Raw genomic sequence first — 18495 nt, 5'->3', positions numbered from 1 at the left:
CCAGAAAAGTAATAGAGGGGAAATCTTCCAATGGGGACACTAGTTCTGGTGACCTGGGGGGCAAGAAATCCCCTTGATTTGCAGGGATTTCCTCTCACTTCCTGTTTGGCTATGGGACAGGAAGTGAAGGAAACTACCCCTAAATGGGACACAGATGGCGAAAAAAAACCTGACAGGGTTATAATGCTCAGATAATAACAAATTACCGTGATAAATGGCCCATACCCCTGAATATATATAAGACACAGCCAAAGAGAAAAAGATGGGGCTTTGTAAAGACCAATGGAGAGACGAGGAACACAGGTATTACACAATTGTATAAAAAATCATCTTTATAGAACAAAACAACATAGGATAAAAAATATATATCATAAAGACATATATCCAATTACAATATATAAAAGAAAACGCATGTGTAGAAATAAATTCCCATATGGGAATGCCGATACTTGGTATCAGAAGATGGTATGGTCTCTATGTAGCGCGGTCTAAGGGTCCCCAGCAAGCCGACACGTTTCGCAGCAAGGCTTCCTCAGGGTCAGAGAGACCAAGACAGACCAATATTTCCCACTGTGACAGGGACCATGACGAACAGATGCGCCGATGGGCAGATCGGCCAGGGTGACCAGGATAAAAGGCTCACACTGAAATAACCATATGTGCATGGATAGAAAATACATCCCATTCATCTTCAAGGTGTCACAATACACCTGCAGCTTAAATACGCATATATTAGGGAATCCCTCTCACACTCTGCATCAGTGGTGACGACAACTACTTATTCTAACCCACTGTCAGCATGAGGCAGGCGCTCCCCAGGTACATTCCAAGCAGTCCAACATAGATAATATAACCCCGCTGACCACTAGGTTAGGGGTAGCCTCAAATACACCAGCAATTCACGAGCCTGCCTCAAGGGGTTTATATTATCTATGTTGAACTACTTGGAATGTACCACATATGGTTATTTCAGCGTGAGCCTTTTATCCTGGTCACCCTGGCCGGTCTGCCCATCGGCGCATCTGTTCGTCATGGCAGTATTTATGTAAAGGTGAACTAACCCTATAAAGTAGAAATCCATGATGACCATAACTAATCCTAAAAATACTCCCTCCCCCATCCTAACACCTATGCTGCCTTAAAGGGTGTATACACTATCTCACAAAAGTAAGTACATCCCTCACATTTTTGTAAATATTTTATTCTATCTTTTCATGTGACAACACTGAAGAAATGACACTTTGCTACAATGTAAAGTAGTGAGTGTACAGCTTGTATAACAGTGTAAATTTTCTGTCCCCTCAAAATAACTCAACACACAGCCATTAATGTCTAAACCGCTGGCAACAAAAGTGAGTACACCCCTAAGTGATAATGTCCAAATTGGGCCCAATTAGCCATTTTCCCTCCCAGTGTCATGTGACTCGTTAGTGTTACAAGGTCTCAGGGGTGAATGGGGAGAAGGTGTGTTAAATTTGGTGTTATCGCTCTCACTCTCTCATACTGGTCACTGGAAGTTCAACATGGCACCTCATGGCAAAGAACTCTCTGAGGATCTGAAAAAAAAAGGAATTGTTACTCAACATAAAGATGGCCTAGGCTATAAGAAGATTGCCAAGACACTGAAACTGAGCTGCAGCACGGTGGCCAAGACCATACAGCGGTTTACCAGGACAGGTTCCACTCAGAACAGGCCTCACCATGGTCGACCATAGGAGTTGAGTGCACATGCTCAGTGTCATATCCAGAGGTTGTCTTTGGGAAATGGACGTATGAGTGATGCCAGCATTGCTGCAGAGATTGAAGGGGCGGGGGTCAGCCTGTCAGTGCTTAGACCATACGCCACACACTGCATCAAATTGGTCTGCATGGCTGTCATCCCAGAAGGAAGCCTCTTCTAAAGATGATGCACAAGAAAGCCCGCAGTTTACTGAACACAACCAGACTAAGGACATGGATTACTGGAACCATCTCCTGTGGTCTGATGGGACCAAGATAAACTTATTTGGTTCAGATGGTGTCAACCGTGGCGGCAGCCAGGTGAGGAGTACAAAGACAAATGTGTCTTGCCTACAGTCAGGCATGGTGGTGGGAGTGTCATGGTCTGGGGCTGCATGAGTGCTGCTGGCACTGGGGAGCTACAGTTCATTGAGGGAACCATGAATGCCAACATGTACTGTGACATACTGAACCAGAGCATGATCCCCTCCCTTCAGAGACTGGGCCAGAGGGCAGTATTCCAACATAACGACCCCAAACACCTCCAAGATGACCACTGCCTTGCTAAAGAAGCTGAGGGTAAAGGTGATGGACTGGCCAAGCATGTCTCCAGACCTAAACCCTATTGAGCATCTGTGGGGCATCCTCAAACGGAAGGTGGAGGAGCGCAAGGTCTCCAACATCCACCAGCTCTGTGATGTCATCATGGAGGAGTGGAAGAGAACTCCAGGGACAACCTGTGAAGCTCTGGTGATCTCCATGCCCAAGAGGGTTAAGGCAGTGCTGGAAAATAATGGTGGCCACATAAAATATTGACACTTTTTGGGCCCAATTTGGACGTTTTCACTTAGGGGTGTACTCACTTTTGTTGCCAGCGGTTTAGACATTAATGGCTGTGTGTTGAGTTATTTTGAGGGGACAGTAAATTTACACTGTTATACAAGCTGTACACTCACTACTTTACATTGTAGCAAAGTCTCATTTCTTCAGTGTTGTCACATGAAAAGATAGAATAAAATATTTACAAAAATGTGAGGGGTGTACTTACTTTTGTCACATACTGTACATTAAGTTAACCAAACAGAGATTTTTTTTTAAGGCGTCAGCTGACTGCCAGTCTCGTGTAAGGTCCCAGTCCTTTAATACTGATCAGAAAGAATGAAGGCTGTTCCTTGTTGTTTAGATATCTGGCAAACACGGTAGAAGAGGACAATGAAGAAGCCAAATATGAGATCTTCCCCTGGGCATTAGGAAGGAACTGGACGCGGCTCTTCCCAGACTTCCTAAGAGCGAGGGATGAGCTGTGGTCGCGTATCCAGCACCGAGCGGCTGTCAGCAGGCGTTGCTGTGATGAGGTCAGTCGCTTCTACAACACGTTTAACCACTTCTGGACCGGAAGGTTTTACCCCCTTAATGACCAGGCCATTTTTTGCGATATGGCACTGCGTTACTTTAACTGACAATTGTGAAGTCGTGCGACGCTGTAGCCAAAAAAAAAAAATTTATATTTTTTTAATCACAAATAGAGATCTTTGGTGGTATTTGATCACCTCTACGGTTTTTATTTTTGGGGCTATAAAAAAAAAGTGACAGTTCTGAAAATATTTTAAACTTTTTGCTTTAGAACATCCAATAAAAAATAAAAAGAATCAAATGCTTTCATCATTTTAGGCCAATTTGTATTCTGCTACATATTTTTGGTAAAAAAAAATCCCAATAAGTGAATATTGATTGGTTCGCGCAAAAGTTATCGCGTCTACAAACTAGAGGAAAGATTTATGTCATTTTTATTTATTTATTTTTTGACTAGTAATAGCGGGGATCATCGATTTTTAGCGGGACTGCGACATTGCGGCGGACAGATCGGACCCCCTAACTGACATTTTTGGGGGGGACCAGTGACATTACCACAGTAATCAGTGATAAAAATGTGCACTGTCACTGTACTAGTGACTCTGGCAGGTGTTAACTGTGTGCCTAGGGAGTGCTTTCTAACTGTGTGGGCTCAATAGATGAACACAGAGATCCGTGTGCCTAAAGGCCCGTACACACGTGCAGATTGTCGGCCGAAAAGATTCGGCCGACGACCGATCGGCCGATTTTCGGCTTGTTAGTATGATGCTTCCGACAGCCGACAGCGCACTTTCGGCCGAACAGAATCTGTCGTGCAAGCATTAAAATTTTTGTATGCCGACAGACAGCAGATTTGCAAGACTGGGCATGCTCAGAAAAGAAAAAAGACAAGGAAAGTTAACCATCACATGACATCACTTCTGCAGTCGGCGGACAAAATTCGTGTGCAGTCTTTTGCACTTTTCAGCGGACACGACAGCCCTGGACAAAAGACGGCCGATCGTTCGGCCGACGATCGGTACGTGTGTACGGGGCTTAAATAGCAGGAATAGAAGATCCCTGTGTTCATCTGTGACAGAACAGTGGTCTGCCTTGTTTACATCACAGACCGCCATTCTGTCTTCATGGGGAGAGATTGTGGGTGGCCGGCAGGCATCACGTCCACCGGACCCGCTGATTGGCTCTCCCTCTGGCCAATCAGCGCTCACGCCCCCACTGTCTATTACACAAAACAATCAACGCATCAAATTGGTCTGCATGGCTGTCCTCCCAGAAGGAAGCCTCTTCTAAAGATGATGGACAAGAAAGCCTGCAAACAGTTTGCTGAAGACAAGCAGACTAAGGACATGGATTACTGGAACCATCCCTTTATACAGTATATCACCCCTGTGCTAGTACCATCCCTTTATATACCACCCCTGTGCTAGTACCGTCCCTTTATATACCACCACTGTGCTAGTACCGTCCCTTTATATACCACCCCTGTGCTAGTACCGTCCCTTTATATACCACCCCTGTGCTAGTACCGTCCCTTTATATACCACCACTGTGCTAGTACCATCCCTTTATATACTCCCCCTGTGCTAGTACCGTCCCTTTATATACCACCACTGTGCTAGTACCATCCCTTTATATACCACCCCTGTGCTAGTACCATCCCTTTATATACCACCCCTGTGCTAGTACCATCCCTTTATATACCACCACTGTGCTAGTACCGTCCCTTTATATACTCCCCCTGTGCTAGTACCATCCCTTTATATACTCCCCCTGTGCTAGTACCATACCTTTATATACTCCCCCTGTGCTAGTATCATACCTTTATATACTCCCCCTGTGCTAGTACCATCCCTTTATATACTCCCCCTGTGCTAGTATCATACCTTTATATACTCCCCTGTGCTAGTACCATCCCTTTATATACTCCCCCTGTGCTAGTATCATACCTTTATATACTCCCCCTGTGCTAGTATCATACCTTTATATACTCCCCCTGTGCTAGTACCATCAATTTATATACTCCCCCTGTGCTAGTACCATACCTTTATATACTCCCCCTGTGCTAGTGCCATCCCTTTATATACTCCCCCTGTGCTAGTGCCATCCCTTTATATACTCCCCCTGTGCTAGTACCATCCCTTTATATACCACCCCTGTGCTAGTACCATCCCTTTATATACCACCCCTGTGCTAGTACCATCCCTTTATATACCACCACTGTGCTAGTACCGTCCCTTTATATACTCCCCCTGTGCTAGTACCATCCCTTTATATACTCCCCCTGTGCTAGTACCATACCTTTATATACTCCCCCTGTGCTAGTACCATCCCTTTATATACCACCCCTGTGCTAGTATCATACCTTTATATACTCCCCCTGTGCTAGTATCATACCTTTATATACTCCCCTGTGCTAGTACCATCCCTTTATATACTCCCCCTGTGCTAGTATCATACCTTTATATACTCCCCCTGTGCTAGTACCATCCCTTTATATACTCCCCCTGTGCTAGTATCATACCTTTATATACTCCCCCTGTGCTAGTACCATCAATTTATATACTCCCCCTGTGCTAGTACCATACCTTTATATACTCCCCCTGTGCTAGTGCCATACCTTTATATACTCCCCCTGTGCTAGTGCCATCCCTTTATATACTCCCCCTGTGCTAGTGCCATCCCTTTATATACTCCCCCTGTGCTAGTACCATCCCTTTATATACTCCCCCTGTGCTAGTATCATGCCTTTATATACTCCCCCTGTGCTAGTACTGTCTCTCTGCAGCTGCTTCAAAGACAGTCCAAGGCCTCTTGCTCGGTACAGCTTTTTATTTTTTTACGGAGTTAAAATACAGCCCATGAAGTGCAATGTGCCTGTAATTTACGCCTCATACGCTCAAATGTCCATTTACATATTGTGCAGAGCAAGAATGTGAGAATATGTTTTTTCCCATTTGTGTGAAATACGTACGCATAAATACATTAAAAAATGTCTGGAAAAAGTACCGTATATACTCGAGTATAAGCCGAGTTTTTCAGCATGTTTTTTCATGCTGAAAAAGCCCCCCTCGGGTTATATACTCAAGTCACGGTCTCACTTACCTTTTCCCCAGTCAGTGCGCATGCGCCGCTGACGCTCAGGAAAGCCCGTACATGTTTGGCTATTCCCAGGCAGACAGCGCTTGCGCAGTGACGTTTTGGCACCTGGCGGCGCCATTTTTAAATGTAAGGCGGAAAGGTAAGTGAGACTCCTCCACAGCACTGCAGGTAAAGGTGAGACTCCTGTACCATGCCCGCAGCACTGCATCTCCTGTGCCATCAGTGCCATATCTGTGCCATATATGTACCATGCCTGTACCATCTGTGCCATGCCTGTACCATATCCTGTGCCATGCTTGAACCATCTTCTGTGCCATGCCTGTACCATCTGTGCCATGGCTGAACCATCTTCTGTGCCATGCCTGAACCATCTGTGCCATGCCTGAACCATCTTCTGTGCCATGCCTGTACCATCTGTGCCATGCCTGTACCATCTGTGCCATGCCTGTACCATATCCTGTGCCATGCCTGAACCATCTTCTGTGCCATGCCTGAACCATCTGTGCCATGCCTGTACCATATCCTGTGCCATGCCTGAACCATCTTCTGTGCCATGCCTGAACCATCTGTGCCATGCCTGTACCATCTTCTGTGCCATGCCTGTACCATCTGTGTTTTTTAGTTTAGGTTATAAAATTTTGTAAATAGATACGTTTTTTCCTGCACTGATGAGCACTGATGACGCCGCACTGACAGGCACTGATGAGGAGACACTGATGGGGTGGCACTGATAGGTAGCACTGATGGGCACTGATATGTGGCACTGATAGATAGCACTGATACTGTATGCAGCATTGGTGGGCACTGATAGGCAGCGCTGATGGACACTGATAAGCAGCACTGATGGGCACTGATCGGTGGCACTGATGGGCACTGATAGGTGGCACTGATGGGCGGCACTGATCAGCACTGATGGGCGGCACTGATGGGCACTGATAGGCAGCACTGGTGGGCAATAATGGGCACTGGTGGGCGGCACTGATAGATGGCAATAATGGGCACTGGTGGGCAGCACTGATAGATGGCATTGGTGGGCAGCAGTGATAGGGAGGGCACCACTGGCAGGCTCTCTGAGCTCTGTTTGCCATCCATGGTGGGCATCCCTGGTGGCTCTAGTGGCACCCCCCCCCCCCCCCCCCAGGGCTGCACTGGTAATCAATGTTCTGATTACCAGCGCAGACCCCCCCTGTGATCAGTGAGTAATTAGAAATACCCACTGATCCCCCCCGGCTGTAATAGAGATCCTGTCTTCTTCTCCTCACTGACAGGATCTGTCAGGAGGAGAAGAGATCTAAGCCGTTACAACTGTGTTTACATTACATGACGGCTGTGATTGGACACAGCTGTCATGTGATCAGGAGGGCCAATCACAGGGTCCTCCTGCCGCATCTTGTTGCTCTGTGTCCGAGGGACACAGGCACATCGCGGCGGCGCGATCTCGCTCCTTCTGAAGGACGTTCCGGAACGTCCGATCAGAAGGACGAGACTCCCACCCGGCCGTATATGTACAGTGGCCGGGTGGGAGGTGCTTAAAAGTTCATCAAATGATAATAAATCAACAAGTGACAGTGAAAGTTCCAATTTTTGGTTTTCTTCAGTGCAAAAGGATTTCTTCAGAAGTGGATTATAAAGTGAAGGCGCTCAGTGATATTTTCCACAATTATTGTAACTTTTCTTAAAAGTGCAGGTGCTGGTTTCCTTTATCCTGTGGTATGTAAAAGGTCGGTGACTTACCAGATGTAATGGGTCTCATATATCGTATGATATTGAGACCAATCACGCTTGTAGGCCCTCAGGGCCACGGTAGGTCCCCTTGTGGTGCCTCCTGGATATGCAGGTTATGGTTCCTCCTCACTGTTCCACGTATCAGCATACAGTAGATGGGTAAAAGAGATAAAAAAAGCTCCAGATAGTGTGATAAAGTTTAAAAGGTTTTATTTTCCATAAAAGCAGTTTTCCAATTAAAAGGCCGGCAATCGTAGGCAAAATGGGCTAAGGGTCCCCGTGACATGAATGTACAACCATGCAGAGTGGCGAGCGGAGGTAATACCGGCTTGCGCTCCAGTGTATGTCACATAATGCGTTCCACGTTCCAAATCCTTTTGCACTGAAGAAAGCCAAAAATTGGAACTTTCAATGTCACTTGTTGATTTATTATCATTTGATGAACTTTTAAATATATATATTTATTTGTTATATGCAATTCATGTCACAATATTGATTCACATGTCACATCATTTATTTATTTTATATATTTAATCAATTATTCGCACAATATCAATCAAGCATTGGGATCATATATATATATATATATATATATTTTTATAATATTTTATATATTTTTATATATATATTTTATATTGTTTGCACAGTATTTTGCAAATTTAATTGATATTTTAGCACGCGCTGTACCATCCGTGCCATGCCTGTACCATCTCCTGTGCCATGCCTGTACCATTTCCTGTGCCATGCTGCAACCATCTCCTGTGCCGTGCCTGTACCATTTCCTGTGCCATTCCTGTACCATCTGTGCCATGCCTGTACCATCTTCTGTGCCATGCCTGAACCATCTCCTGTGCCATGCTGCAACCATCTCCTGTGCCGTGCCTGTACCATTTCCTGTGCCATTCCTGTACCATCTCCTGTACCATGTCTGAACCATCTCCTGTGCCATGCCTGTACCATCTACTGTGCCATTCCTGTACCATCTTCTGTACCATGCCTGTACCATCTGTGCCATGCCTGAACCATCTACTGTGCCATTCCTGTACCATCTGTGCCATGCCTGAACCATTTGTGCCATGCTTGAATCATCTCCTGTACCATGCCTGTACCATCTGTGCCATGGCTGAACCATCTCCTGTGCCATGCCTGTACCATCTCCTGTACCATGCCTGTACCATCTGTGCCATGCCTGAACCATCTCCTGTGCCATGCCTGTACCATCTCCTGTACCATGCCTGTACCATCTGTGCCATGCCTGAACCATCTCCTGTGCCATGCCTGTACCATCTCCTGTGCCAATCCTGAACCATCTCCTGTGCCAAGCCTGTACCATCTCCTGTGCCATTCCTGTACCATCTTCTGTACCATGCCTGTGCCATGCCTGTACCATCTCCTGTGCCATGCCTGTACCATCTCCTCTACCATGCCTGTACCATCTCCTGTACCATCTGTGCCATGCCTGAACCATCTCTTGTGCCATGCCTGTACCAACTCCTGTGCCATGCCTGAACCATCTCCTGTACCATGCCTGAACCATATCCTGTACCATGTCTGTACCATCTGTGCCATGCCTGTACCATATCCTGTGCCATGCCTGTACCATCTCCTGTACCATCTCCTGTACCATGCCTGTACCATCTCCTGTACCATCTCCTGTACCATGCCTTTACCATGCCTGTACCATCTCCTTTACCATGCCTGTACCATCTCCTGTACCATGCCTTTACCATGCCTGTACTATCTGTGCCATGCCTGTACCATCTCCTGTACCATCTGTGCCACGCCTGTACCATCTCTTTACCTTTCCTGTACCATCTCCTGTACCATGCCTATACCATCTCCTGTACAATGCCTGTACCATCTCCTGTACAATGCCTGTACCATCTCCTGTACCATGCCTGTACCATCTCCTGTACCATGCCTGTACCATCTCCTGTACCATGCCCACAGCCCTGCATCTTCTGCACCATGTCCGCAGCCCCTGCACCATGCCCGCAGCCCTTGTTTTGGGTCTCGTGGTGGTCCAGTTGGGTCCAGTAGCTGCTGCATTTCCCACCCTAGGCTTATACTCGAGTCAATACGTTTTCCCACTTTTTTGTGGTAAAATTAGGTGCCTCGACTTATATTCGGGTCAGCTTATACTCGAGTATATACGGTAGATGCTCAAACAGGAGTATCATGTGTTAGAGGCCTAAACAAGTAATAAATCCACTTACAATGTGACGCCTTTGTAAATAAAACATCCTTTACCTTCCCTGACTGAGCCAAATCCTCCTCTGTGTCGCCCACGCTCCCGCTTCCAGACACTGCAGCTCACAGTGGGAGGGTTGCGGCAACAGAGGCAGCGCAGCCAATCCAGGACACAGGGGGCGGGTAATAGCCTGAGGAATTATTAGTAACAATGCTGATAGCCATGCCCCCCTGCAAAATCCTCCCACCCCACTGTAGTGCAAGCAGACACCGCCTACATGAGGGTGACAACTCTGCTGTGAATTCAGGAGCAGTGCAGCATTATTGTCTCCCCATCACAGGAAGATACATTAGAACGACTCCACTGGCAGGATCAACAGGTACTTGTAGGACTGTTCAAAAAGTGTAACTGCAGATTGACTTGTATTTAGGTGGTGCATTTTTTTTTAATGAAGGCTATAGTTCTACTTAGACGTATTTCGGATGTATCCGAATTACAATAGTAAGGAATTTAAACAAATCTGAAATACCAAATTGAAATTCTAATTACATTCTAAAACAAGAATAGAATAAAATGTAACAGAATAGTGTTAAATAGAACACAATAGAATAGAAAATAACAGAATAGAATCAAATAGAATAGAAAATAATACATTTTGTTTGGAAAAAAAAAGAAAATAATAGAATATAAAAGAACAGAGTAAAACTGAATAGAATAAAAAAAGAAAGTAATAAAATAGAATAGAAAATAAGGGAATGGAATAGAAAATAAAATAGAATAGAAATTAAAGGACTAGAATAAAAAAACAATGAAATAGAATTGAATAAAATAGAAAGAAGATTACCATCTTCCCAAATTCGAATTTTAATTAAAATAAATTCAATTAGAATAGAAAATAAAAGAATAGTTATAAATAGAAAGAATATAACCATCTCCAGAAATTCAAATTTGAAATTGAATAAATTAGAATAGAATAGAAAATAAAAGAAAAGAATAGAATAATAAAAAAAAAAACAATAGAATAGAATTAAATGGAAAGAATATAACAATCTTTAGAATTTTAAACAGAATCAATTTGAATAGAATAGAAAAAACAAAAAATTAGAAAGAATATAACAATTTTTCAAATTTCGAATATAATAAATTTGAAAAGAATAGAAAAAAACAATAAAATAGAATAAAATAGAAAGAAGATAACCATCTTCCCAAATTCAAATTTTAAATAGAATGTATTTGAAAAGAATAGAAAATAAAAGAATAGATTAGAAAAAAATAGAATATAACCATCTCCAGAAATTCAAATTTCGAATTGAATAAATTAGAATAGAATAGAAAATAAGAGAAAAGAATAGAATAAAAAAATAGAATAGAATAAAATGGAAAGAATATAACAATCTTTAGAATTTTAAATAGAATCAATTTGAATAGAACAGAAAAAGCAATAAAATAGAAAGAATATAACAATCTTTCGAATATCGAATATAATAAATTTGAAAAAAAAAATAGAAAAAAACAATAAAATAGAGTAAAATAGAAAGAAGATAACCATCTTTGCAAATTCAAGTTTCAAATAGAATTTATTTGAATAGAATAGAAAATAAAAGAATAGAAAAAAATTGAATAAAATAGAATATAACCATCTCCAAAAATTCAAATTTCGAATTGAATAAATTAGAATAGAATAGAAAATAAGAGAAAATAAAAAAAAAAAACAATAGAATAGAATAAAATGGAAAGAATATAACAATCTTTAGAATTTGAAATAGAATCAATTTGAATAGAACAGAAAAAAACAATGAATGGAAAGAATATAATAATAATCTTTTGAATTTTGAATATAATAAATTTTGAATAGAACAGAAAAAACATTAAAATAGAATAAAATATAAAGCATAGAACTGTCCGTCTTCCGAATTTCAAATAGAATAAATTTGAATGCCGAGTCGAATTTTCCAAATTCAGTTGAATTGAATTCAATTCGGAAAATTCGAATCAAATTTGAAAATGAATAAATGAAATGAATTCAGAAAACGAATTAATCAAATTGGACTAAACAAAATAATTTATATATAGCAATATGGAACGAATGTTTTCGTTCTGCACGTATCTAGTTTTACTATAAGCTGCAGAGAGCACCAACATTTCCTCTTATAATCAATAATATAAAACCGGCCGGTTTACTTTCTGAATGTGTAAAAAAATAAGCACTCCCCTCTCTCACTTCCTCTGCAGGTGATGGCGATCGCCCCGACGCACTACATCTGGCAGCGAGAACGCTCTGAACAGCATAGCGGTGCAGTGAGAAATTATAATCCGGATGAATCTCGTTTTCCCCGCGGTCCTTCAGCCACACCTCCAGACTGCTTCGTGTGCGGGAAAAAAGGACGCCTCGTGGCCCCGGGATTATCCGGCTCCTCATCATCCTCACCTGACACTACACCCATGAAAAAAAAAGTACCGCAGGGCTCTCCAAAACCAATGGCCGACCCACAACCGTCCTGCCAATACTTCCAAGGTTTGCCCCTCTCTGTGACATATTTCACTCGGCGGTGAAGCAGTTTATTGTAATTTTTTAATAATCTTCTGTTTATTCAAAGCGCTCCGTGTTTTCCTGAGCCCAGAGGATGGAGAGGTATTTAAATGTGGAACACATTTACTTTTAATCTCCAGAAAGTTTTACCCTCTTCATGACCAGACTGTTTTTTTTTTTGCTATTCAGCACTGCGCTACTTTAAACACTTCTGGACTGAAAGGATTTCCCCCTTAATGACCAGGCCATTTTTTGCGATTCGGCACTGCGTTCCTTTAACTGACAATTGTCATACAACACTGTACCCAAATAAAATTGATGTCCTTTTTTCCCCACAAATAGAGATTTCTTGTGGTGGTATTTCATCACCTCTGCGATTTTTATTTTTTACGCTATAAACAAATAAAAGCGACAATTCTGAAAAAAAATATATATATATTTTTACTTTCTGCTATATAACATTCCCAATATTTTTTTTTATCCTTTTAGGCCAATTTGTTTTCTGCTACATATTTTAGGGGAAGAAAATTGCAATAAGCGTATTTTGATTGGTTTTCGCAAAAGTTATTGCGTCTACAAACTAGGGGAAAGATTTATGGAATTTTTTTTTTTTCTATTAGTAATGGTGGTGATCTGCGATTTTTAGCGGGACTGCGACATTGAGGTGGACAGATCGGATCCCTAACTGACATTTTTGACACTTTTGGGGGGACCAGTGACATTACTACAGTAATCAGTGCTAAAAATGTTACTGTAATAATGACACTGGCAGGGAAGGGGTTAACACCAGGGGCGATCAAAGGGTTAAATGTGTCCCTAGGGGGTGCTTTCTAACTGTGTGGGGGATGGGCTTGCTGCATGAATACAGAGATCTGTGTTCCTAAATAGGAGGATCCCTGTGTTCATAACTGACAGAACAGCGGCCTGCCATGCCACAGAGAGCAAATGTGGCAATTGCGCCCACTGGACCCGTATTAGCTTCCCCTGTGGCGAATGGGCGTGCCCCCGCGAGCGGTCCCGCGAAGTGACGCACAGGTACGTCGTTTTGTGGGACAGAGCCGACCTGCCACTGTAAAACTACAGCGGCTGGTCAGCAAGCGGTTAACCAGTTCTGGATATACTGCGACAGGGCGGCCACCCGCGTGGGACTACATACCTGTACGTCATTTTGTGCACTGGGTCTGGGGTGCGCCACCAGCGACCCGCTCCCACTGTGATTGGACACAGCAGAAGGTGTTGTGGAAATGTTATTAGGATTAATGTGGACATTTTTCAGGATGTGTTTTATTTAGCTTGTTATTATGGCTCCTGTTGTCGTTTTGCTTGCAGTACGCTCATTAGAGCGTGTACGAAGGAACCGGCATTGAGGAAAGTCTACTGGCAGTGAAAACTTTCCCCTAGGTGTGTAGACGCGTTCACTCTACATCAGAAGTCTTCAAACTACGACACTCCAGTTGTTTAGGAACTACAATTCCCATCATGCCTAGTCATGTCTGTGAATGTCAGAATTTTACAATGCCTCATGGGGCATGTAGTTCAGCAACAGCTGGAGGGCCATAGTTTGAGGATCCCTGCTCTACATAGACATCTCTGCCTGGGAACACTCCATGCGCTGTGCGCGGGTCTGTTTGCCAGTAGAGATCTATGTGTATTGCGGTGCGGAGTTCAAGCAGCAAGGATTTGACCGCCAGTGGGGGCCCCTGTATAATGTGCAGATTTGTTCGCTCTGTGGGGATATGTTTGCTCTGTGAAGTCAATATAGTTTTGATATCCAACTGCCTTTATGAAGGGATACACGCTTATGAATTTCTACTGTGCCTGATCACCATAGTGGAAACAGCATGGCTCTTTCTCTGCAGATAGCCTCACCGCTATGGGAACAGTAGTATAATCCTATTAGGCATTGTTATCTGAGCCTTGCTGAGTGGGATTCACACCAGTAGTAGTGGGGGGGGGGGGAATACATGCATGAGTTTGATCAGAGCAGCGCTCGCGGTTCTACACGCTGGTTTCATTGTGTAGTGTTAGGCGCGAATTCTGCTACACGTGGGTTTTATTGTTAACTGCGGTGTGCGGGAAGCTGTGCACACTGTTCTGCTCATTCACGATCGTGTACTCCCCCTCTCTATTGTATATTTGAATGTATACAGGTGTGCCATTGGCTGATTCTATGTGAGTAACTTATGTCATGTGACTGTACATTTGGAACTGATTGGCCGATGTTGTATAGCCATCACTTCCTGCTGTTATCTCTGTGTTGTCCCATAAATAAACAGAGCTCAGTGCTTTAGGCAGGACATTCTATCGAATCTATATTAACCCTTTGATCGCCCCTGGTGTTAACCCCTTCCCTGCCAATGTCATTAGTACAGTGACAGTGAATTTTTTTTAGCTCTGTTCACTGTATTGCTGTTTGCCGCCAGTACTAGTAAAAACAGTCAGCATGCCAATTGCACGCTCCCTCAATACTTGCCACATCTGTGGCATTGTGCTGTGTGATAAAACTGCACATTTTAGAGTGGCCTTTTATTGTGGGCAGCCTAAGTACCCACCTGTGCAATAATCATGCTGTCCAATCAGCATCTTGATACGCCACACCTGTGAGGTGGACGGATTATCTCGGCAAAGGAGAAGTGATCACTAACACAGATTTACACAGATTTGTGAAGAATATTGGAGAGAAATCGGCCTTTTGTGTACATAGAAAAAGTCTGAGATCTTTGAGTTCAGCTCATGAAAAATGGGGGCAAAAACAAAAGTGTTGTGTTTATAATTTTGTTCGGTGCATACAAAAAAGGGACATCAAAGCACATGTGAGACCCGCCGGGGTCGGGAGGACTGTGACACCTCAACCAGCATGTTCAAGCAGAGGTAACCGCACCAGAGAGTATGTAAGGCGGGTGACGTGATGTGTTAGGAAGGAAAGGATGCCACATCTGTTGATGGAAATGAAAAATCTATCACCCTACAGAGTAGTGATCGACCGATATAGTTTTTTTACCGCCGATACCGATTTTTTGGTCATCGGATATCGGTATCGGCCGATATCTGCCGATATTTTTTTTTTTATGTCTACAGGTACTGTGGTGGAGGGATCTGAGGGTCTAAAAGACCCCAAACCCCTCCTCTGCACTTAAAAGCATTCAAAACGCCAAGTTTGGCTGTTTTGAAGGCTGTAAGTTTTTTTAATTCGGCGCCGCCAGTACTCGGAAGTGATGTCATGTCATGACATGACATCACTTCCAGGTATGCGGCGGCACCAAATTCAAAGAAATAGAGTCCCGGGTCAGACGGCGGCGGTGAAAGTAGGATTCCCGGTGGGATGGGAGACCCGGGCGAGCCGCGGAAGGCGGCGGGAGGGGGGGGGGACGTCCCCTCCCGCTCCTTGTAATGACAGCCGAGCGGCTTCTCAGCCGCATCGTTTGTCGTTACAAGACAGCTGACCGTCGGCTATGGACGCCGGTACCGGGATGATGCCTCTAGCTGCAGGGATCACTCCGGTACAGCACTTTCCCTGAAATATCGGCAAAATCGGTAAATCAAAAGCCGATTTCGATATATCTGGGAAAGTGCAGATCGGCCCCCGATATATCGGTGTTGCCGATAATCGGTCGATCTCTACTACAGAGGGCTGAATTCAAAGACACCCTGAAAATCAAAGTGAAAAAATTATGCAGCATGCAAATCCATTTTGCTGAAATGTCATTGCAGGACCTCAGAATGGTCCTCAGTAGTTTGTGTGGCCCCCACAAGCTTGTATGCATGCCTGACAATGTCAGGGCATGCTCCTATTGAGACGAGGGATGGTGTCCTGGGGTATTTCCTCCAAGATCTGGACCAGGGCATCACTGAGCTCCTGAACAAACTGAGGTGCAACCTGGCGGCGGCGGATGGACTGAAATATAATGTCCCAGAGGTGTTCTGTTGGATTTAGGTCAGGCGAGTGTGGGGGCCATTCAATGGTATCAATTCCTTCATCCTCCAGGAACTGGCTGCATACTCTCACCACATGAGGCCGGGCATTGCCGTGCACCAGGAGGAACCCAGCACCCACTGCACCAGCATAGAGTCTGAGAATGGGTCCAAGGGTTTCATCCCGATACCTAATTGCAGTCAGAGTTCCATTGTCTAGCCTGTAGAGGTCTGTGCGTCCCTCCATGGTTTTGGCGTTTTGAATACACCAGTGCAGTGGAGGGGTTTGGTGTCTTTTAGACCCCCGATCCCTCCATAAAGAGTTCCTGTCACTGCCTATTACTGTCACATGGGATGTTTACATTCCCTGTGACAGCAATAAAAATGATCAGATTTTATTTTTTTTAAAAACAGTGTTAAACCCGCCTGTTCCTGGTATGGCGAGTACATGTTCCCCTTTCTTGCCCTGGGGTGGACGCGGGCCTCTCCCTAGGACAGTCGGACCCTCACAATCCCGGGTTCCCCTCTGTCCTGTCACACACCCCCCCACCTACCTGCCCCCCCGCTTACTACTGGGGCAATTTAGACGTTTGTAGCTACTCCCAGGGGCTGGGTCTGAGCTTCAGGCCGCAGGTGCGCCGCCTGTGACGGACGACCCATCATTCCGAGTGGGGGGGGTTTCTACCTGTCACTCCGGGGCCCACCTTCCAATCAATCCCGTTCAGGAGGCTGGGGGGGCCCACGAGGGTCCTCAATAGCTCAGCAGGCCACGTGGGCCACTATTTTCTTGTAGCCCTTGTGTTCTGCATGAATCGTGTCCATCTTGGTACACCGGGCCATTTTGCGGTGGTTTTCTGATAGGAATCACTGAATGGGAGTTCCTGAAGGCGTTTTTTCTGGGTGGAGCCCCCCCCACACCCTGGTGCTGATCATCAGATCTTTCTTTCTGGATCGAGATTGCTGCAGACACATGCTGTGCAGATGTTCTGGGCCTCCTGGTGCATCTTTGGTGTAGGGTGGTGAGTCTGGGGGGGGGGGGGGGGTCTCTCTATCTCTCTCTGCTGGGGGTCTCAAGTGCACTCTGCCTAACCTCTTAGGGGTGCTGTAGCCCGTTAATGTTTTGAAAAAAAAAAATAATAATAATAATTAAATGTTGAAAGTGCTGAAATATAAAGCTTGTCTGAGCTGTAAACCTGTAAAAAATAAAATAGAATAACATAAAATTAGGGATGCACCGAATGTTCGGCAACCGAACATTATTCGGCCGAAAATAGCAAAAAAAGCACTTTCTGTGTTCGGCCGAATAAGTAAAAAGGCCGAATAAATTTGTGCCGAACAATGACATTTTTAATGACGCGGATGGTGGGTCGGTAAGCCCAGATTGCGGGTCCCCGACCGGCGACCCGCCATCCCCGAGCATCACTGTAAACATAGCCGGAGGCACTACAGGAAGCAGAGCGGATGCTTCCTGTATAGCCGCTTAGCGCCGGCTTCTGTCACAGGCGGAGTGATACCAAATGTACTCCGCCTCCGCCTGTGACAGGGCACAGGAGCCATACAGCAAACATCGACTATGCAGATGGGAGGGAGGGAGGTAAGGAGAGACATGAGAGGACAGAGACACGTGAGGACAAGAGAGAGAGACACGAGAGGACAAGAGAGAGAGTGAGAGGACAAGAGAGAGAGTGAGAGGACAAGAGAGAGAGAGAGAGAGACATGAGAGGACAAGAGAGAGAGACATGAGAGGACAAGAGAGAGAGAGAGAGAGGACAAGAGAGAAAGAGAGACATGAGAGGACAAGAGAGAGAGAGATATGAGAGGACAAGAGAGAGAGGACAAGAGAGAGAGAGACATGAGAGGACAAGAGAGAGAGAGACATGAGAGGACAAGAGAGAGAGAGTGAGAGGACAAGAGAGAGACATGAGAGGACAAGAGAAAGACATGAGAGGACAAGAGAGAGAGAGAC

The 18495-nt window shown here is 44.6% G+C and overlaps 1 protein-coding gene across 1 annotated transcript in view; it reads left to right on the top strand.

The window, feature by feature from the left end:
* SPDYA (speedy/RINGO cell cycle regulator family member A) overlaps positions 1–18495 on the top strand; it is a gene marked incomplete at its 5' end in the record, with an annotated part of 62177 nt that overhangs the window by 42134 nt on the left and 1548 nt on the right. Inside the window, 2 exons of the mRNA XM_082249314.1 lie at positions 2903–3074; positions 12320–12602. Coding sequence (XP_082105440.1) covers positions 2903–3074; positions 12320–12602 — 455 coding nt within the window. The remainder of the gene's footprint in view (positions 1–2902; positions 3075–12319; positions 12603–18495) is intronic.

Source organism: Pelophylax lessonae (genome assembly GCF_965119305.1).
Source record: "Pelophylax lessonae genome assembly, chromosome: 3".
Classification (NCBI taxonomy): domain Eukaryota; kingdom Metazoa; phylum Chordata; class Amphibia; order Anura; family Ranidae; genus Pelophylax; species Pelophylax lessonae.
Note: the sequence above shows the minus strand (reverse complement) of the source record. Positions and strands in the feature narration are given on the sequence as shown.